Raw genomic sequence first — 23481 nt, 5'->3', positions numbered from 1 at the left:
ACAATATGTAGATTGTTATCCCTTTAATGGATTATAATTTACATTTTCGCCAAAATTGTAAACGTAGCTGTTGTGCATTTGGTACCTCGACCTAAAAAGTTATTACAATTGTGAGACAAATATCCATAGATTATAAATGAAAAAGCTTTTTTTTTGCAACAAACGGGAAAACAATAAAAAAGCACGCATGCACGGCTACGAAGCTAAACGGGTCTTAGCGAAATTTTATAACTTGCAACCTATAGACGGACAACGCACTTTTTGTCCCGGAAAACTAACGGTCCTCGCGAGATTTTAAAAGCCGAAATAAAACGCGATCGAAGTCACTGACAACAGTTGGTTGTAGATATGTTGCAATGTTACCATAAAATTTTAAATGAATACTGCAACATTTAAATATTTATTCAATTGCGTGTATATACCGGATCAAATTGATTCGTAATTTGTAACGCGTACCCAGTACTATCTGATACGCAACTTTGCTCAGCAATCTATATTTGATGAATTGATTTATTAGTCTGCCTAATGGTACTTGGCCTCAAAATTCTTTCCCTTGCTACTACTGCGATTTGACCTTTCGTACCTTATTGCGACATAGGTAATATTTAATTCAATTGATAAGAATTTTTACACAATTGAAAATCTTATATCTATTTGTTTATAAAAATATAGAAAATACTTTAAATTATATTCGATTCAATGCATGTTTACAATCTTAGCTCAAGTGCAGGAAGCGTTGACATAGGTGGAGATTATTTAAAGAGTTAGATATTAATTCTATACTTCTTTTATATATTGTTATTTTTAGAAAATTACCATAGGAAACGCGTAGATGCAAATAAATGCCTACTTGGCTCACCATGGTGTATTTTTTTTTTACCAAATTTTATTTTTACATCGTCACTTTAAGATGACAGCGAGAAGGGTTAAGGCTGTTATAGCTCGCCACGCTGGCCAGGTGCGAACTGGTAGAGTCCACACGCCTTTGAGAACATTATGGAGAACTTTTAGGATTGAAGGATTCTCAAGATGTTTTCCTTGATATTTAATAATTTGAGATGCGTGCCGAGGATAGAACTCGGTCACCAAAAGCGAGAGAATTACTTTTGAAGTGTACTAAGCTAACACCGTTTGCCAGTTGCTGTTGACAGCAACAGAATGATACAAATAATATCAATATCATTCCGATTTAGTAAGTAATTTTTAGGTGTATTGCTAATAAGCCCAGTTACCTGCCAATGTTGGGCACAGGGTTATATAACTTGTGTATTCCGGGACTGAGGCTCATACTGTACCTAAATACTGCTTGCCTGTGTGGTGTGTGAAATTAGGTGTAATTTTGAAAGAAGAAAAAAACATTAACTTCTCGATGCACAATGGATGCAATTTTGCCAAATACAATTTTGGGATACTCAAAAACACTTAAATAACAATGGCAGGTATTTTGACGCTTGTGCAGTAATTACTGCAAATTAGCTTTGTTAGTCAGCCACACGTGTGCCAATAAAGTGGCGAGTGATTAAACACATGACGCTTCGCAAATTGATTACTGAACAGTGAGTTTGTTAATAAAATTGATGGAAACTGCACTTTAGGAATAACTAGGGAAAATAAAGTACATACTAAACTTCCAGTGATCGGATTATTTAGGTTACTGTAACTAATGGATCGAGATTTTTTGATGCCCACCGAAACTCAAGCTTAAGGCACACTCTCGACCAGAGACGCAGAAATTATCAGGAAATGCTCCGAACACGTCCTTTTCGATCCATGCATGCCAAGGTAGGATACACCGTTGCAATGTTTGCACAGCGCCGGCGAAGATGCGTTCCCCAGTTCAGATTCTTTTCCGTGCAAACTCAAACTGTCTAAACGTCATTCTGTCGATTGAGCTAGGCTTCCATAGATAAGCGCTACCAAATACGGGGCTAAAGTGGAATTAAAAAAAATTACTCATTGATGTTGTCGAGGCCTAGAGCTCCTTGCGAGCTTCTTACTCGCCCACCCACCTTATGACGCAATTACATATTGGTAAGTTATAAACTCCAATCCATCCAGAAAAAGAAAGTAAAAAGTTTATTTGCGTCATGTAAAACACCGCTGCGGTGACGTCATAAAAATCTACTACGACAAATACGTATACTAAGTTTATAAGCGAAAGCAAACTGTTATTCCGTAATAGAACTTTGTTTTCCAAGCAACAGTCGGGTTTCGGTTTGAACTTTATCTTTTTTATAATGGGCAGGTATTGTATAAGATCAAATTTCAGATAATGTTCACTTTTATCAGCTTGCGACATTTTTGAAGCTTATCGTGATGAGACATGATAGCAATCAATTGATATCTTTTATCATCCTATAGTCGGTATATTGATTGATTTTATCACTAACAGATAACAACTCTAAGCCTATTTCAGCTTCTGTTACATAAAAAAGGTATTACCAAAGGAAAGGGAGATTTGACTTATCCGTTCCAATGAAATTGGATTATTCTAACCACTTACTTTTCTTTTACTTAACTGCCCCAATGGTCTAGTGATTTGAATTTTCATCTAGAGATCATGTGGTCCTAGATTTGATCCCCGAGTCGGGCCAAGGTTTTTCTGTGAATAATATCAGTAGCAGCCCGGAGTAAGGAATGTCCTTACTCCGGCGGCGTTTAACTCCGTGCTTTGGAGAGCACGATAAGTCGTTCTGGCTCCTGGTTATTATAGCTATAATAATAATTCGCTATCCATAGATTAGGTCGGAGCAGTGGTAGTAAGGACTTCGGCTTCACTCTTTGGGGGTCGAGTGCGAGTCCTAGCACGCAACTGTAACTTTTCTAAATCGCTTGAAACGCACATACGTTTTAAACATAAAAACATAGTGAGGAAACCTGCATGCCTTAGAGTCTCCATAATGTTCTCAAAGGCGTGTGGAGTCTACCAATCTCACTGAGCCAGCGTGGTGCACCACGGCCTAAACCCATCTCATTGTGGGAGAAGTCCGTTATAGTGGGCCGGTAATGGGTTGATAAAGATATTAGGTCATAAATAAATAGGTACAGAAAGAAAGCTGCTGATATCAGACAATCCAAATAAAATCTTATGTTCACAATAATTGTTATCGGTCGGCGATTTGAATTCGCCACGTGAGACACAATCTAATATTAGATTTTGATTGTAGTAGGTACTTACGTGTGTTTATGACATTCTGTTTATACGACTGTTATTTATACCTTATATCTACCTGATCATCATTGTAAAACTAGATACTAATATTATATATGCAAAATAGTGATTGGTAGCTTATTCCACTTTCACGCAGCAACGGAGCAACTGGTAAATGTATTTTTTTACATAGTGCTAGGTTAATTAGCCGAGGAGCAAGAAAACTTTTCATCCCGGGAAAACTATAGGTTTAACAACACACGCACGCACACTTTTACAAGCTTCAACGGTGAGAGTGAACTGGGCCAGCGTGGTGCACTGCGGCCTTTACTCCTCCTGATTGTGGGAGGATACCCGTGCCCTGTAGTGAGCGGCTAGAGGGTTGATATGATGATGATGATGATGACACATATGTACTTCAATCGTAGTTGAAACTTTACTCTCTACAATTATTTCCTTTTTCAGACTTCCGAAGAGAGGTTTTATAATAGTTCGACATAAAAGTTCCCCGTAATATTTAATTAGTTTAGTCGTACGCGATGGTACAGCCTGCCCAATGAATATAGAACCGGTTCAGATATGACGGAAATATAAGCAGTAAAATCACTGAAAAAAATACGAGCATATAACAAGTAAAATTAAGTGTACACCGTACTTTCTCTTTATAGAATAAAAACACGACAATTGCTTCTCCCGGTCTATTTCAGTGTAACAATTCTTTTGTCCCCTAATTACTCCACTGTTATACGAATAGCATTTCTTTTCAACGTCATAATAAAATTAATTTTATACCTAACATCATGCTACTTTTGTTCACATAAACTGCCCACTTGCCTGTATGCATTCTTTGTTCTAGATTGAATAGGAAGTGCATCTCAGCCTCTTGTTTGCCAAGAATAGTTTGAGGCATTGTACACTGTCGGTATAGTATCGTGTAGAGTAGGGATGGCAAACCATTGGCACGGGATTAAAAATATGGGTCATTGGGTTATTAATTAAAAAACTTCGTTACTTGATTCGGACGACATCTATGATTTTGAGCGCTCTGGTCTAATAAGTTGGAAGTCCCAAGAACTTATAATTTCTAAACTTTCTCTGGTCTCTTCTGGTGAAAGGCTTATGAGATGGCTAGTTACCACCCGTGCCTGTAAAGCGATTTAGCCTTTCATTACAATGCCACATTCAAACCGATAATGGGTATTATTAAAGCTGACATAGCCGTTCGTTAGCCCGCTGCCATTTTAGATTGCATCATCACTTACCATAAAGGGGAATAAAAAAAATTTAAAACCTTATGGGATAAAAACAGGTGCTATTTGCGGAAATCCCGAATTTACGGAGCCCATTACGCTTAATTTATTATAATCGGCGAAACCAGATAAATCCGTGCAGTGCATTTTATATATTTTTAAAAGGAATATACTCTGATTATCAGAAATTACGCTATTTACATAATTTATTTCTAATATTAGGGGTATTGATGTTAGAAAGTGCAATAATTGCAAAGTAATTAAATAATTTAAAAGATCGAGAAGAATCCCAATGAGTAAGCCAGCTAATAAAAAAAAATAAAAATGTTCGCCATCCCTGGTGTCTATCACGTTAACCTACTTTGCATTGCTGTCACCAGATAAGAGCATCAAACGAATCAGATCGAATTTCATTGTCGTATCGTTTGTGACAATATGTTCCTGTTGTATCTTTTTGTATCTAAGCGGATGATACATCTATGACACCGTGAAATATATTTGGCCCCTGATTTCTGATTACATTTTAGTACTGACACACTGACCAGCCTCTTGGTTAAGGCTTCAGCTTCCCTTTCGGGGAGATTGAGTTTGATCCCCAGCATGCACCTCTTCTGTTTTAAATTGTTCTATCATTCATTTTGGTAATCAGATCAGAGATGAACTCTTTTTAACTGGTCAGCTCATCTAGTTTCCCTCTCTCGTAGACCAACCACGCTTTTTCAATACAGGTTGACGAGCTCTAACGATTATGACATGTCTGCCATAGTGCGATGTGGTGACGGCAGATCAGAATATAGTTGTCACCACCCCTCCTCTACCTATATATCTCAAGCGAGTTGAAATTTCATAAAATAAGTACAAGGACGAAAAAAATTATTTATTACGTGACAATGTTAAATCCATTCCAAGTTGCAAGAATACCATTGTAACAAAATGAATTACCTTTTAACGTGATAAATGCTTATTCCAGCCGATGGCATGACCTACTCGTTCGGCGTTTTCTACGCGGAGTTCCTGACCTACTTCAACGAGGGCAAGGGCAAGACCGCGTGGATCGTATCCATCCTTGTCGGGGTTACGCTTAGTTCAGGTAACAATTTCTCTTATTTTACCTGCTAATGTTAAAATGTTATTTTGTTTAATTTTAAATAGTTATAATGGACGGAACAAGTGGATGGTCTCTTATGTTGCCACAAAAAAAAACCTTTGAAGATGGTCTACCGATGAATTAGAATACCTTTGATCTTGCCGATTGCTATAAAAATCATAGGAAAATCCGAAACATTATATTTATTTAACTTTAACTCATCTATTTTAATTTTGCAATCTCTGGTGGTAAGTGATGATTAAATTTAAGATGGTAGCGGATGAACCTGTTAGGGGGCACGGCATTAATATTTAACTCCTGTAATTGGTTTCTACGTGATGTCGTACCGGAATGATTGCTTAACGGAACGTTTTTTAAGATAGCGTGGAAACCAGAATCGTCCCACCAGACTATAATAGGGAAAAATCTGAAATTTTGAATTACCAAACTGCCCCTGCCTGGCACCAAACCCAGGACCCACTTATAAAACAACAGCACTACACCACTGCACCAGGGAATTTAAAAAAAAAAAAAATTAAAAAAAATTAAAATTTAAAATAAAAAAAAATATTAATAAAAAATATTAAAATAAAAATTTTATGTAAAATTTTATGTTACACGCACCTGTAAATATAACAACCAAAGCGTAGCGCGAAAAAAATTTGATATAGGTTCAGCACACGGGCCGCTTCAAGGCCTTTATTTACGAACAACATTGCTGACTGTAGAATATAATTTAAAAAGGAGAATTTTATTAAAACCCTGAAGCTATATTAATTAATTTTTCTGCTAATGTTTTTGCAATAGAGGCACAGAGTAACTGAAATACCTACTTTCTTACGAATTAAAAAAGTTACAATTTGTTATGAATAGATTTATGATGTAATGATTATATATTTACAGGTCCAGTATCAAGTTCCTTTGTGAATCGATGGGGATGTCGATCAGTAACGGTGGCCGGTGCTTTACTATCTGCAGCGTGCGTAGCGGTCTCAGCCTTTGCAAACAATGTCACTACCCTCATCTTTACCATAGGCATTGGCGCGGGCATGGGTTTCGGACTGATATATCTTCCGGCAATCGTCAGTGTCACCGTTTGGTTCGACCGTTACAGAAGCCTTGCAACAGGTTATTATTATAACAATTCTCTTTTATTCAAATTGTTCTTTCATCACTTGACGGCCGATTGGCGCAGTGGGCAGCGACTCTGCTTTCTGAGACCAAGGCCGTGGGTTCGATTCCCACAACTGGAAAATGTTTTTGTCATGAACATGAATGTTTTTCAGTTGCTGGGTGTTTGTCTGTATTTTATAAGTATTTATTTATATTACTCGTAAATTATTCATCAGTCATCTTAGTACCTATAACACAAGCTACGCTTACTTTGGGGCTAGATGGCGATGTTTGTATTGTCGTAGTATATTTATTTATTTTATTTATGTATCACTATTAAAACTGTGATTATTTTTTTTAGGAATCGCGGTATGCGGCTCTGGTCTCGGCACATTTCTATTTGCGCCTATTACATCAGCTCTAATTTCATACTATGGATGGCGAGGAGCAATGGCGCTTATTGGAGCCTTCATACTTAACTGTATTCCATTAGGACTAATGTTTAAACCTGTACCTGAACGTCCGAGATCACCAGTGTCTGAACCAATGCTACCTAAGCCGAATAAATCGCCCTTAAAAAAATCGCAGAGTACTGAACAAATAACGAGAGCAAACGGAAAACTAGAAGATGACGTCGCTAGACTGACACTATCCCAACCTGCACTAAATAAACCTCATGAGCGTAAGGGTATCTCGCATTCGCGTCATGGAAGTGGCATAATGCAAAGACCAGACGTTCTATACACTGGAAGTATGACTAGTTTAGCAAAGTTCAGAAGTACATCTCCCGAAAGAGTTCAGATATCAATTAAAAAGAAGGAAAGAGAACAAAAATGTGGTTGGTTGCCTTGTTCGGAAGAATCAAAAGCGGCACTGTCTGAAATGCTCGACGTATCTCTTCTTGTCGATCCTATATTTATACTATTTTCTCTATCAAACTTTTTAACTAGCATAGGATTTTATATACCATATGTTTACACAGTGCCTATGAGCGAGAAATTAGGCATAGAGAATTCGCCATATTTAATATCTATAATTGGCGCATCTAACTTAGTAGGCAGGATCGTGCTGGGTTACATCAGTGACAAGCCCTGGGTTGATCGCTTATTAGCCTATAATGTGTGCCTTACTATCGCCGGAATTAGTAAGTAAAAGAATATATTTGGATAGTAATTATAACCGTTACTCGGCCATGATCATAATTGCATTATCATCCTTTACAGGTACAGCAATGGCAATGGTTTGCTGGGAATTCTGGGGACTGGCTCTATATGCTACAGCTTTTGGTTTTACTATTGGCGCTTACGTTGGTCTTACTTCTGTAGTGCTAGTAGACCTTCTTGGTATTGAAAGGTTGACAAATGCATTTGGCCTGCTTTTATTGTTCCAAGGAATAGCTTCTCTGATTGGACCACCTTTTGCAGGTATGAAACGGTATATATTTGTTCAAATCTTGTGACTACAATTGTTTATGTAGTTATCTTAAGCCCGCAAGACATTTTTTATTTATACTATTGAGTTACATTGGTTTAATTATTATCAAACTGCAAATAACGCTTATTTACACAACGTTGACGTCTCTATGTATTAATAAGATTTTTTTTACCAGGTTGGTTGTATGACACGTTACACTCCTATGCGCCGGGATTCTACGTAGCAGGCGGGACGATATCGGTCAGCGGGCTAATTCTCTTCTTCATCCCAATGTTACAGAGGAGAGGTAATAAAAGGGAAATGATGCTAGAGCAAATTTAGCAGGAAGCGCGACGAGGGCCCTGGCACGACTACCCGGTGATTGTGCTTAACAGCCCCTCGACCCCAACCTCCATGGGTTCAACGGAGGACACCTACAGCAACAGGGTATATACAACTACAATTGTAGAAGAATACAATAAGAATAGTAATGCTAAGGCAGATAATAACGAATATGTAAATATCGATAGCATAGATGAAAGCGACGTATTTTTTAAAAGCTAATTTCCAGCTCATTCCAAAGATTGCATGAAAGTGATTATGATTATTTTTAATATAAAGGAAGTGTAAAAATAAAACATGAAACATTAGATGTAGAGTATTATACGCGTGGCATAAATTGTAAATAACAAAACCAAAGAATTAAAAAAAAAAAATTGGATTTCATTGGGATGTTATTACCTCTAAAGATCATCAATATAAAACAAGACTGATAAATGTCTTGCCTTTTATCCACAAAGAATCATATGGTCTGGGAAAATAAGGGATTATTGTCTAATGACAAAGAGGTGGACAACTAAATAAGTTTATAGTTTTAAGTGGCGTGTTTGGAATCATTGAAGGAGTTCGCTTGTTTGCCGCCTAATCAGGTTAATTTTTTACACAGGCCAGGTTTTATACCTCTAGAGGTAATAGCATCTCACAGCCTAAAAAACTTCAACAAAGTGTTACAGTTTTATTATAATCTATATTGCTATAACATTAAGTACACACTTGAATATAAAGCAAATTTTACCATATAATTTATTTTTATAATTTACAATATTTCAAGTTAATAATAGGTGTACCTATATATAACTAATCTACCAACTATCCTTGTTATGTAACAAGAGTTAATGCACTTTTATACATTTAAAGTTAACTATGTTATAAATTATATAGTAAAATTATTAAGGATACTTGTATTATAAAAGCTATACTACATTTGTATATAAATGTTACTTACTGTAATTATGTATCTAATCATTAAATGCCTTACTGTGGACCAACAGCTGTGGTTAGATTGTAATTGTGGTCCAAAAATCTCATTGTCACAATGCATTCTCGTAAATTTTTACAATACATCTAATTCTCTTAATTTACCGTAAATGTTATTCATTAGTTCTTTTTTATCTATATATTTGGAAATGCTACTTTGTATTCAGATTCCTTTATCTTATATTTTGTCAAAATATGTAAATATAGATTTCATTTTGAATTACAGCTCATTTTGAAATGTAGCCACATCAGACTGACAGACGCATAATTTTGTACAAAATAATTGTATAAACATTTTAAACAATACTAATCATCGCAATAAGTGGAATTACTTACAAATGTAAATATGACTTGATTAAAGTTACCAAAACAATCGACTAATTGTTTTCTTTCCCGTTTTCCTGCATATAACTTCATAATTTCAGTTGCTAGACATTCATGTGTATATATAATTTAGGAGCCATTTTAAAAATGTGGATTTTTCAAAAATAAAATACTGTCTAATTTGTTCCAATATAATAGTGTTGTGCACGGGGTGTTTACTTAAGGAGAGGTTAAAATCAACAAGGTAGGCAGTGCTTTTAACACTCGTCGAGACGAAAGATTTTTCAAATTTATTTCTACCTGTATAATGCCTTCCATAGTCGAACACCCTGTACTCAACACTGAGTGTATAGTAGAAGAACATTAACGTAAAATCTTTATATCTAAATTATATCTCGTATCAAGGCCACTTGAAACTATGAAAATTCAAGTATTTTTTTACTGGACACTTCTTTACTTGAAGCAAACGATTTTTCATAAGATGTAGGAAATTAATCTTTCTTTTTAGTTTCTTCAATCATCGTTTCAGCTTTACAAATGCTTATCATTGTCTTGTGTGCTCTTTTGTCGGTCAAGAACATTGCTACTGTAGTTATGGCAGGCGAGGCCTAGAATGCAATAAATAAAAAGACAAGAAAATTATTTTGAAGTACAGTGTCGAGAACTGGAGGACAATAAGATAGCAATGTATGGTTGGGTAGGTAGTTACGAACATCTACCTATTTTGTCATGTTTTTATTCCAATAAATTTGACTGCAATCTCACCGGGTGGTAAGTTATAATGCAGTCTATGATTGTAACGGGGATATGCAAGTTATTTTAAACCCATACCTATACTCTGTTTCTATGTGACATCGTATGCTTACTCACTTTGCCATGGCCTAAGCCTCTCACCAGAGAAAAAAAATGTTTATTTAATGATATGCACGTCTATTCCAAAAGAGACGACAATGCACACATCGCCGTCTAGTCCCAAAGTAAGCGTAGCTTGTTTTATGGGTACTAAGGTGACTGTTGAATATTTTTATGAATAATATACATAAATACTTAGAATATACATATAAACAACCAGACACTGAAAAACATTCATACTCATCACACAAACATTTTCCAGCTGTGGGAATCGAACTCACGGCCAAGACCTCAGAAAGCATAGTCGTTGAAAACTGCGCCAATCGGCCGTCCAAATAATTATTTATTTAACAAAAAAAACATAGAAAAATACATCAGAATCATCATACATACATACATCAATTTTTATGTAGATTATCTGCTATAAAAAATTATACATTACTTATTTAATACCAACCCAATGAATCCATATCGCCCACTGTATAGCAGAAGCAGACGGTTTCACTTGCACGTCGTCAGAGAGCAAGAAGGAAAGCACCACCCATCCTCGTATCAAAGCAATTGGCATCCAGGAAATCAAATTCACTATTGTTACGACAATTATACTCTGAAATGTCAGAAATTAATGTTATGGCAATTAAATACATTAAAAAAAGTTCATATTCACGTCCAATACTAAATAAAAGTTCTTCTCACTTCAGTAAATCGCATTTCCTTTAGTAGTTCCGCTGAATCATTGTACTTCGCTTCTAAGTTTCTAGCCCATATCAACATAGTTACCCTACAAAAGTAAGATATAAATCAAATTAACAACATTATTGTAACGGAAACCCTTGAGTCGGTTCTCAACTGGTTCACGCTGTCCTATTCTTAAGGTTGCCTAGTAGAGATCGCTTCTTAGCGATAAGGCCTCGCCTTTTTTATTCTACTCCAGTCTTTGTGTTTCTCGCTATTTGTCTTTTATTTTAAAAATAAAAATAAAAATTAAAGCGTCTTTTTTAAATAGGTACCTAAGTATTTTTTTTTACCAGCAAAGACTTTCTTTATTAAGTATCATAATGTACCTATTATATAAGAAAAAACAGACTACATAAATAAATTTGAATAAAAGCTAGCCAAAAGAAAATAACTATAAAAATTTTATTAAACATTCTTAAAATACATAATATTCTCTTTACAGTAAAAGGTTTTAACCCATACTTATGTTATTATATTCGAAATACGCACATGAATCCTGTAGATTTAACGCTTCGAAGTAAAAATATAGATATAACAACGTATCTGTGCCACGTTACAGGTAAAACCATGTCCAACGTACAAGATTGGCATGAGAAGTCCAACCCGTATTTGCCAAATCCAAAAAGTGGTGGTGAGGAATATAGGAGCGCAAAAAGCACGCACAGGCATGGATATAAAATATAATGATTCTTTTGTATCGGCCAACCTGAAATTATAAAATAAAAACCTTTAATTTATTAAAACTTTAGATTTTGCTGTTAAGATCCATCGTCTATTACCTTTTGTATTATATTTAGCTACAACATAACGCTCAATGCATGCATGAGTAAGGCATTCAACTTCTAAAACGCCTAAAAATTTATCCCAGAATCCATAAAAATCGCAAGTCATGTTGGCCGTCTCATTAACTGAGCTGTAATTAAAATTATATATATTATTCAGTATAATTAAACTATAAGTTTAATAGCCATGTGACCTTTATATTCAAGCTCATACTCACAATTGGGCCAATAAAGAGACGAAGCGTCTAAGGCAGGAGATAAGCGTAAAAAAGGCAAAATTACGATAGCTCAAATCTCCCCGTAAATTCGTCAGCATCAAAGCCAAATTCAACCAGGCTCCCAACAATGCAGAAATGGTTCCTAAAATGTATGAGAATACTTATAAATCGGTAAAAAATATTTTATTTGTCATAAAAATAGAACTGAAGCTTCTAAAAAGTTTTTTTTATTTATTTATTAACAAACAAGAGATAAAGCTGTTTATATATAAGTACTCTGACTTATTATTTAGGATCGCAGCAGGGTGCAGAATAAAAAGATGTTATGACTAAAATAAATTTATTAGTCTAAGAATTACATTATTAATTATTATAATAATAAAACTGGACTTATTAACTATGCTCGGCCGATTTGTGGCACGAGCTCCCTAGCCTAGGTCATACAATTAATTCCCATAGGAAGCGTGGTAAAAATGTTACGCATCACGATTCAAAGCTAGCCTAAGGAATTTGCTGCGCCTACGTAACTTGAACATGATGCGATACGGCGGCTTCATGTTTAGCAGGCATACTATGGCTATCCCGTGGGTATGCCTACGTAACAGAGTTCTTGGCACCAAGTCTTCATGACTTTTTTGGGCGCTGCACAAACCCCTTCAATCAAAACAAAAGAAAGAATGGCCAAAATAAACGACAATAGGTAAACTTTGTAATTTTTTGTATATACTTTAGCCAACAGACTCATCCCATACGAGACAGTCCATATTTTTTTTGTTACGAATTACGAAATCAAAATAACCAAATACTTGCCTGTTATAATGTAGCCACCTTGCAAATTAACTCTCGATTGATCGTCGAATATTGCACTCCACGTACATTTTTGAATTGCCATTATAAAATAAATTATTTGCACCTTAATTGATTGATAAAGTGCTACAGTGCATCTAGTCTGAACACGTTAAATGAATTGTGTAGTTTCTAATAATACTATTTCTATCATCTTATAGGATCTTATTTCTAGATCTCAGGTTTCACCGTACAGGGACAACTTGTTTTGTCACGCTCTGTTTACTCCGCAATTGTTTACATTTTATAACAACATGTCATTTACAAAGTACTTTAGTGATATATAAATTTCTTAATTAAAATAGATCAAAGAGGGACAAAATAATCAATTTCAATATGGATCTTCAATTATGAATCATCTAGCTGAAAATATTTTGAACGGATTATCTGAATATTAAACGAATATTTAGCATTTAAATAAAGAGTGAGAATGAGTCTCACTCTTTTTCTTTTTTATATCTATCGAGGGGATTGATAACCATTCCAATTTAATCGGATTGCCAAACGAAATTATATACCTAATGAAGTGTTAAAAGGAGACAAATAAAACATAAGGTAGAAAATATCTTCAATTTATTAAGCATTAATACAAACATATTTTTGCATTTCTCTTGAACTGAATTCGTAACTGTAGTAAAACACTGCCCTTTCGTGAGTCGACCAGAACTTCGTTTTTCTGGAAAGCCGACTGGATGTATCATTTATCTCCCGCCTCTCAAAGGCTGTTCAGATACTTCCACGTTCTGTTTTCATGTCTATACTTAATATGGACTTCTTCTAAATAACCTAGCTTGTTCAGGATCTAAGAGTCCGTAGTTTTTTTTCATCCGGCCCAGTAATGCTGCTCGTATTCTCTGATCGCCGCTAAGATAACATAGCACTGGAACACTAGTCGCTGCCTGTGAAACAAACCTTACTTCTTCAATTAATGAAATATTTAATTTCAAATATCAGTATTTTGAAGTAGAGTGGTATAATGGGAGATGTCGAAAGACGAAGATTTTAACACATCTTTTAGAAACTTAGGTATTAAGCAAATTCGCATATCGCCACATGAGCCCCAAAAGGCATAAGAACCGCCTGCGATAGACTTACGAAGCCATCGATTAAAACTGCTGACATAATGCGCATTTTTAATGCTAAAACTGCGTTTTTCGCATCTCACACGACTCTCCAGCTTGCACAAGTTTTGCCTCTTGAGGGAATATGCAATTATCTTTGTCATTTACCTCAGCAGCTATAGGTGCGAAGAGAGCCAGTACTTGTGGCACGTGGGGTCGGTAACCATACAGCAACAGTGGAAACCACTGCCAGCCCGCCAGTAACGCTGCGGGTATCCATAGCGCCAATGTTGTCACGCAGACTGCGTGGACGCACTAAAAAATATAAGAAGATATCATCATCGTCATCCCAACCGCGGAACGTCCTCTGCTGACTTTTGTAGTGATGGTTTGAAATTTGAGGAGTTCCAGTCTTCTCCTAAATTTACAACTTCACCAGCCCGTTTTACACCCTGCAAGGCTTTGAGTTGAAAAGACTGAGAAATAGACAAAAAGCGACAATGATATTAAAGGTACTAACCCTGTATCGAGAAATTATTTTGATCAAGTTTCATAAGAGCGCAAAAGCATTCATAAGAAAGCAAAGGTACCTCAAATATCAAAAAACTTTTACTTCATACCCACTTGAGATTTAAAAAACTATTTGACCTAAATTACCGACTTTGTCATACAACTAAAAAGCAAGATATAAATATTTTCTACAAAATTTTTTAGTCGTTGTAACATTCGTTATCCGTTAATAAATGACAGAGTTCTGAGCTAACAAAACAAACAAACATTGTATAGGGTTGATACCGGTTGATGTAGTCAGCCAACAAAGACAAGACAACTAGCAATATATAATAACAAATATCCTTACTTAATATTATAAATGCGACAGTGTATTTATTTGTTTGCTTCTTTGTGCTTGGTTAACGCCCTAACGAAATACCTAACTAATCAGCTTGATTCTTGGGGAGTTAGTTATTATAGTCGTAAAAATATAATAGGCCCGTTTTGACATTTGTCATCGCGACGTAACTAGTTATGGAACCATAAGACTCCGTACTCGATACTCACGATAAATCAATTCAAGTTTGTATCAGTACTGGATTGATATTATTATGTATTGTAAAGTGTTCGTTCGTTCAAAGTATTCCTTTAACTTCACAACCAATACGCGTAACTGGCTGTTGATTATACGTCCACTTTTCAACATGTTGAAACAGAGTTAGTACTATATAAAAACAAACACAAAAATCGAGTCAAATCACTATGTTTAAATTAATGTCCAAAATAGAAGAGCCATAGTTAACGTAAAAGTAAACAATATATATCAAACTTAAACGAGCGCACAGTCAACTTTACAAGATGAGGAACGAAAAACTGAGCAGTGCGCGCGGGGACGCTTCAGTCATGTGCCGCTTGGTCAGATACATCAACTCAGACTCATTATTTAGAACCCATTTTGAGAACCAAGCTCATTCGTTGCAGTAAAAATAACTACACAATATATAATTTCGATATTCAGTAAAAAAATGGTTACAGCTCTAGTATAAAAAAAAAGAAGACTGAGAACGTAACTGTTTTCGGAACGTTTCGCAACAATTATAAATTGCATGCTACTATGAAGTAAGCGCAAAAAGAATACTCGCGATATATTCTTTCGTATTATTTAACGTCCCAAAAAAATTTACGTATTTTTTAAAACACTGTATGTAATTGATTTTTATTTTTTTGTTTCTTTCAGTTTCGTTCCAAGTTACATTCTATGGTCTTGCACAAATGTCAAAACGGGCCTATTACATTTTTACGACTATAAGACGAAAAATAAAAAAGGTTTTTTATCCCTGGGAAACTGGCGGTTTCCACGGGGTTTGTAAAAACCATTATAAAGGCGGACAAAAAAGCGGGCAATAACTAGTGTTAGCAAAACTGCCTTTCTCTGTACGTTTATTTTGAAGAAAAATGTATACGTTAGAACTGGCCAAAATTATACATAATCTGTGGTTAATATAAGTTGCAGTGGGAATTCGAAGTTACAGGAACCCAGATCAAAGAGGACGGTTAATTAAAAAAACGAAAATGGCGGGAATAAAAGGTACAGATGAGTACCGACTACCGTCAAAAGTGTCAATAAGATTGAAGAAGATGAATAATCAAATTAAGTAAAAGTTCAAATAGTTTATAATTAGTATTGCTGTAAATAGAAATACTTAAACGACTCAACACTGTGTCAGTCGTAAGATACTAATTTGGAGTTTCTTTTACTAGTAAAATATAAACTTATAATATGGGTACGGGGACTACGGGGATCTCGATCGGGGACTCGACAGCGAAATAATAACTATCTATTTTACCAGGAATTTACCTTTGTCAAGCGTTTTTCTTCCCTTTGTTGTTCGTTCCGGTAATATATCGTTTCCAGTCGAATTGCTTTGCCCATGAAGAAGAATCTGGAACGTGAAGTGAGGTCATATTTTTTAAGGCGATTTATACTTCCGTATTACTTAATCGGTGATAGCCTAGTGAAAAGGACTTCGGCTTTATTTTCAAGGCGCCGGGTTCGAATCCTAGCACACACTTCTAAGAGTTATGTGCGTTTTAAACTAGTAAACTATCACATGCTGCAACGGTAAAGGATAACATCGTGAGAGAACCTGCATGCCTGAGAGTTCTCTTTATTGTTCTTAAAGGCGTGTGAAGTCCACCAATCCGCACTGGGGATACCCCCCCCCCCCCCCCCCCCTCCCACCAGTGGGCCTGTAATGGGTTAATGGTGATGATGATAATAACTTAAAATGTTGTTGATCGAACTGTTGTTAACAGATAAAATAAAGATATGCTTATCCACAATTGCAGCCAAATTACAAATCATCTAACTCAGGGCTTAATAATTGTATGAAATGGTGTATACGTTTTATTTTGACGTGTTATCACTATAATTCATTCAAGGATGGTAGCGGGCTAGCCAGCTTGGGGTTTATAAATTAAACCCAAACCCAACTAATACCTATATTCAAACTCATACTCATATCTGCTATCTATGCGGCACCAGAATGCTAATCGCTTCGCGGCATACCATATAGACATATCGCAATAGCCACGATCGAAGCCTCAAGCCAGACCAGACCAGAGTAAATTCTAAATTATTAAATTCACTACATGCCCCAGCAGGGATTCTTCTTTTAAAGTAAGGTTTGACTATTTTTTTAAACTTTGATTGATTATAAGATGGTAGGTTTAAGCTTGCTTTTCAGTTCAAAATATAGCTCATATACCAATTATGTAGTGATAAGAATGTTCATATTCAAAAACTTCGCCCAATCACAAGAACCGCACGTTCAAGCAAAAGTCTTGATTGGTCGCTCGCAGGACGCAAACTTGAAAGCTGTTAAGGATGCTGGGCCCTGAGGCTTGGCCCACAATCTGCTATTATAATTGTGTGTCAGTCAATGACAAAGGTACCAAGCAATAAATATTAAAAAAAATAACACTCCAAAAAATTAAAAAAAAACCGTTGGTATGTGCATATATATTTCTTTGAGTGGTATTTTTTTACCTAGTGTGCAGTAGGTAAATCTGTATCGTGGTTGCATGTCAAGTTGTGTGTACTTACTTGTGTGTACCCCGATTATTCTAAACAACGAATTATTTAAGAAAAGTGTGCAATGCTGTTCAAAAACATGCTCACTTATTAGAGTATTTGTTGCGCATATTTTAGTAATAATAAATCTTGTCATAGATCATCGATAATCGATCTCTGCGACACAAAAACAGAAGCAGACTTGGGCCCCAGGTTGAATGGCGCGGTCCGGTTTCCTTGAATACTTATTTTTAAAGACAACTTACATCCCAACAGTAGGTATAACTCCACAAACAATAACGTAGGGTACACTGTATCCCAAATCCCTTGCACCAGACCTCAACGAAGGCCACATAAAAGTGCACACGGTTCCAGATGCGTCACACGCATACGTGCCGTACCCGAACAGAGGCGGGGTAGCAAACACAAGGGCCACCGTCCAACATACGCCGATCAACGTCCAGTAGTACCTAAAGTATAAAGTTCTTTCTGAAAAATATTAAATCAAATCAAAAAATCTTTATTCTAAAAAGCCTACCACAGGGACTTTATCGCAAGATAAATGATAATTGTATTGGTTCCCTTTAATAAATTTATTAATTAAGAACACTGATGATAAAAAAATAATCAATACAGGGAATGAAGGTAATTGGTATTACATTAAATATTTGAAATAAATTAATTTGGGATTACATCCATACAACTTATGATTTGATTGAATAAGTTGGATCATCGTTAATATTAGCCTAATGGCTACGTGGCACAGGCTTTCTTATTGGGGAAGAGGGATATAAAGCTTTAACACCAAACACCCTGGTCTAAAGCGGGTTGGCTCAAATGTCGATCAAATATAAGCCCCACTCCAAACGTCACGTTCTTTTTAGAGAGATGATACACAGTGCTTGTTTACTCATTGGATTGGATTGCAGTGTACCAATAATCAGTAATTAATTTTAGCTTTTATTATATGACTCGCATCGAAGCTAAAACTAAGGATTACAAGAATGGGTAGTGTTTAAAGTTACCAACCTCGCTTATAATATTTTGCGAGCAAATATCTTTCCAGTACCATTGCGAATAAAGCAATCATTTGGAAGACTCCAAAGAACTGATTAAGGAATGCGAATAGTTGGCAACATGCTGGGCCAAACAGCCATCTGAAAAGAAAGTAAATTCACGTTATTCACAATAAGATTTTTCCATAGATTTCTACCGGTATACAAATAATACGGCCTACAAAAAGAGTTGCGGGAGTTAAGCCAGCAGCAACACCGCAACAACGGATGGCTAATATCTGGTGTTTGTAAAAACTGGATACTGTCAGCCAACGATTTTTTTTTGGGAGAAAATCTAATCTGCCCACCGGTTTTTTAAAGGGATATCGGACTAAGCTACCTGGTGGTATGTGGAAAACTATCGGTAAATAAAGAGAGCAACAGTTCGCGGGGCATGTAAAGAACACGTCCTACCAAGTGCCGCCTGTGTCTATCAACCTAAAGGGGAAATGTTAAACCATGTCATGCGCTTGAGACCGGAACGCAGCAAAGCTCCTTGGCAGCAGATATAAGCCAGACGGTAGTACTTCTCCGGACGCTCTGTTCAAGAAGCGCTACTACGACTAATGTAACTGTGCATGTTTGTAAAAAATAATATATCTACTAAAAGTGCATAAATATTGAAATATTGAATCAAGTCTAGTTAAAAAACGGTATTATAGATGAAATTACCATTCAAATAGGATCATAGGTTACTATGGCAACAATATAAAAATATTATGATCCTGGATTCGTTTGGTCTTACACATTCGCATACACACATATACACGCGAAAATGTGACATCGTGTTATAAAACTGTTATTTCAAGTAGGTATACGTTACCTAACATAACTTTCGTTCATTAACAAAAAAAATCGGATTAATGTAGCCTATGGCACTAACAAATAATGTGGCTTTCTATTGGTAAAAGAATTTTCAAAATCAGTTCAGTAGATCCGGAGATTATCCCCTCTTATTACCTCTAACAAATATATATATGTAATAAAAGTAAATTGATCCTGGCCGGACCTGTAATTTATATCTATACTTATAATCTTAAGTATAGCTTATAATTACCGGTCCGGCCAGGGCACGGTTCTCCTCTCAGAGCGAGGAATGTTTAGGTCGTAGTTCTCCACGCTGTCCAAAGTCCGGATAGGTAGAGTTCACACGCCTTTGCGATCATTATGATGAGCATGAAGGTTTCCTAAAAAAGTTTTCCTTCACCGTTAAAGCAAGTGATATTTAAATGCGAAAAACAGAGTGAGGCCGAACTCCTAACCACGAGGTTATCACCACTTGTACCAGTATATCCCTATCCGTACTAATATTATAAATGCCAATGTAAGTTTGTTTGTTACGCTTTAACGCAAAAACTACTCAACCGATCCTCATAAAACTTTGTACACATATTTTTGGAAGTGTTAGAAGTAATATAGGATACTTTTTATCCCGACATTAAGCTCGGTTCCTTTGGGAGAGGGGATGAAAGTGTTTGACGATTTTACACCATAACTCCGAAAAATTATAACCGATTTAATAATTATTTTTGTACTAGAGGTTATAATATGTGTTTCATTTTGCCCAAACTTTGTGTAGATCTGATGATTGTGGTTGGAGATAGAGGACAGAACTCATCAGCGGACAGCAGCAAACACCTCATTTAAGGCTAGCGATACTAAATACTTTAAATTTCTTTAGAACTACAACAAAATTGAACGCCTCATCAAAAAACAAAATCAAACGCAGACGAAGTCGTGGGCAGCAGCTAGTATGTAATAAAAGTAATATTATATTTGTACCTCAACTCACCCCTTTGCTAATGCAGATGACCCCGCAAATGGAAATCCAAGTAAATTCCTGCCGAGCGATGCTGAGCAAAGATTAAGTACCAGAACGTGGCTCTTAAATGCTACTAGGTGACTGTGGATGAATGTAACGTAAAGCCAGGCGTTAACCAGCACCCCGAATACACCTGTTATTAATGAAATTCAGATGCTGAGTATTCCAATAAGATGTTCAAACAACATAAACTATTATGAAATCCACGGAGTTCTGCACAGCGAATATAATATTATATTGTAATATGTTATTATTGACAATATTTCTAACTAAATGGTTATCCATTGTACCTACACGACTAAGAATCTTTTCTCGACAGAAAATATATCAAAGTCACTTCAAACGCGCGTTAGAATTACTAAAGTAAAAAAATACCAGGGGATTATTTTGGGTACGTTTAATTTTCTTCACCAACTTGAAATTCAAAATAAAACGTAGTAATGCAATAAACAGACTGGTCACGTACAATTTAGGGCGTACCCTTAGTACAAGATTTTCTCGCTCGCAATCAGCAAAGTCTACCGTTTTGTGCTCCGTTAGTTTCGATACTTTAACAAAACTGATTCTATTCGTTACTATTACACTCATTGCGTATGATTCGCTCTGCAGGTCCTCTTTTTTATCCCCGAAAATGTATATCAAAACCTTTTTAGAATCAAATGGGAGACGATTAACGTAATTCTCTCTAGACAATAGATGAAACTCTTTCAAATAATAAAAGAAGCATCGAAATCAGTTTGATTGAGATATGGATTAACATCCCTAAAATTCCTTAAAAATGACATTCCTTCGAAATCCAAAGATACTTAGATAAATACAGTAGTTTTAACGATGGAATTTTCATTAGCACTAAGAAAATGTATTCATCGTACTTACTTATTTCGGTCCATATACTTATAACTTTTAAAATTTCAGTGCTCAGTGTCATAACCTTGATTCATGTATTGAAATCACTGGCAATTATGAACTCAAAATTAGAAGTTATTTTATGAAGTTAAATTTAATATCACAAAATGTATCCTGTGATTAGTGAATTACATTACACATACGACGGTTAAGTTACAAACATACATATATAAATAGTTTAGTGCATTGTCTTTCGTCTAGGCATTTAGCTTGTAGTTTATATAAAAATGACCCTTTATCCAAATAAAAGAAGAATTTTCCATTTCGTATAGTCTACGTGTGTAATGCCTCATCTGGTCATACCACCTTGCGCACGCCACTTGTTCTTTACCTTAAACATATTATATGATCATCCATTATTGCACTCACCAAAAATAATAAGACAAGCTCCCAGAAGGGTCTTGTATGAACTGTCAAAGAAATACCATGGGCATTCATCCTCATTATTATCAAACAATTGCATCGCAATGCTTACACCTTCTCAAATTACCACGCACCAAATGAAAGGGAACCGAGAACTTTGGTTTTTGTGTAAACGTCCACATAGGAGAAGCGGTTACAGAGACTGGTCAGGTTGACGAACCAACAGGATCTCGCTAGACAATAGATGAAGATTATGTTACATTCCCGGTTCCACTTTACGTGCGACATCATACGCGTAAAGGAAAATGAGGTCGTGCAACAGAAAGCAAAACACTGTGAGAGGTGTAAGATTAATTCACCCTGAGAAAATTAGTACCAATTATATTGTACACAAATATCTAATCTTAATGAGGGGTCTTTTTTATTGCTATTCTTTCCTACGTTGCTTGAAGGCCGAAGCACACCGCTCTGCTTTCCTCTCAAGCTAGACAGAATAATGATTTTAAAATAGTAAAATGCTGATGTTGGAAAAGAGCAGCTGCTGATTTTCTTGCCGGCTTTTTCTCGATAGAATTGGCCTTCTTGCCCAGTGGAAGAATCACTAAAAACAAACGGCATTGACGTTTTACATATGAAACTTACTTGAAATAGGTGAATTTTAAATTTGAATTTTAGAGTTGTCTTATTGAAAAAAGGATTGAAGTTTTAGATATATCAGCAACTGACGTTGACTTTAAACAGCGGCCATTTAATTGTAGATCGACTGTGTCAACTGTGCAGTATCAGTACTAAAGCATAGTTATAGATCGTTATCTATGAAAGGAGTGTGATTAGCCAGAGCAGCTGCACAGATGAAATTGACTTGTGCCACTTAGTTAAAATATCTGCTGTCCGCTGTAAGGAAGTTGATTGTAGATGTACGAATCAACAATCAATTACAGCTCAAAATTATTAAAAATTCCGTGAAACTTTCCATTTAGCTACATTATATCTCCCTCAAGAGGATAAACCGATACATTCAAAGTATCATTTGTAAGTTATTTATATTTAGGAAGTTCAAATATTAACTCTATTTACGTTTTCGCATAATGTAAGGGTTAATTTTCATTTTCCAAGTATAACTTCTTCTCATATACTGAATCCTACCGAATAACAATATTTATTATTTACTAAATAGAATATAATAAGATCCAAACTATAATTTGGAAGTTAGTTCAGTGTAACAAATACGTTTTGTACACCTGCAGGCAAAGTTAAACTACACATTACGAACAATTAAACTTTAAATCATTAGATACCCATGGCAATTCGTAACTAGAAGACGACAAAGGCAGCTGCCAACTGTTCAAAAAGCTAAATATAACCTGATTCATTTACCACGACATTCTATTTAGGTTTGAGAACCCAAATATAGAAACTACAACGATGGTAACCATACTTGATAATACAATATAATACAATAGAATGAAGTCCAAGCTATTTGGAAGAGGAATGTCTTTTGTATGAATACATGGGAAATCATAAGAAAATATTAAATTTAACGAAAACAGTGACAGAACGGAAGTAGCGTTAAATATTGTTATAACGTTATTCTTCTTACATTCTTACAGATCTTATT

At 35.7% G+C, this 23481-nt stretch overlaps 3 protein-coding genes across 4 annotated transcripts in view; 1 reads left to right on the top strand and 2 right to left on the bottom strand.

The window, feature by feature from the left end:
- The window catches only part of LOC120636303 (monocarboxylate transporter 12), a 35059-nt gene extending 25351 nt beyond the window's left edge, over positions 1-9708 (top strand). The window contains exons 3-7 of the mRNA XM_039907728.1: positions 5372-5491; positions 6392-6616; positions 6963-7745; positions 7825-8025; positions 8211-9708. Of these exons, the coding sequence (XP_039763662.1) occupies positions 5372-5491; positions 6392-6616; positions 6963-7745; positions 7825-8025; positions 8211-8356 (1475 nt within the window). The 3' untranslated portion in view covers positions 8357-9708. The remainder of the gene's footprint in view (positions 1-5371; positions 5492-6391; positions 6617-6962; positions 7746-7824; positions 8026-8210) is intronic.
- LOC120636310 (blue-sensitive opsin-like) lies at positions 8662-13194 on the bottom strand. 2 transcript variants are annotated; one of them, XM_039907739.1, is made up of 7 exons: positions 13056-13194; positions 12246-12387; positions 12025-12158; positions 11735-11972; positions 11204-11288; positions 10965-11114; positions 8662-10263 (listed from the first exon to the last, which is right to left on the bottom strand). In XM_039907739.1, the coding sequence occupies exons 1-7, from the start codon at positions 13135-13137 to the stop codon at positions 10147-10149; spliced, it is 948 nt and encodes a 315-aa protein (XP_039763673.1). In that variant the 5' UTR covers positions 13138-13194; the 3' UTR covers positions 8662-10146. The 2 variants fall into 2 exon arrangements, with proteins under 2 accessions (XP_039763673.1, XP_039763681.1); XM_039907747.1 differs by having other exon boundaries at positions 11735-11951.
- A 513-nt stretch (positions 13195-13707) lies between these two features.
- Positions 13708-22000, bottom strand: LOC120637275 (visual pigment-like receptor peropsin). Its single transcript, XM_039909032.1, has 7 exons — positions 21870-22000; positions 20565-20727; positions 18747-18874; positions 17984-18206; positions 16503-16587; positions 14321-14467; positions 13708-13990 (listed from the first exon to the last, which is right to left on the bottom strand). The coding sequence occupies exons 1-7, from the start codon at positions 21961-21963 to the stop codon at positions 13853-13855; spliced, it is 978 nt and encodes a 325-aa protein (XP_039764966.1). The 5' UTR covers positions 21964-22000; the 3' UTR covers positions 13708-13852.
- Between the last annotated feature and the right edge of the window lie 1481 nt (positions 22001-23481).

This window comes from Pararge aegeria, chromosome 3 (genome assembly GCF_905163445.1).
Source record: "Pararge aegeria chromosome 3, ilParAegt1.1, whole genome shotgun sequence".
NCBI classification, from domain to species: Eukaryota; Metazoa; Arthropoda; class Insecta; order Lepidoptera; family Nymphalidae; genus Pararge; species Pararge aegeria.
This window is presented reverse-complemented; position numbering and strand designations above follow the sequence as displayed.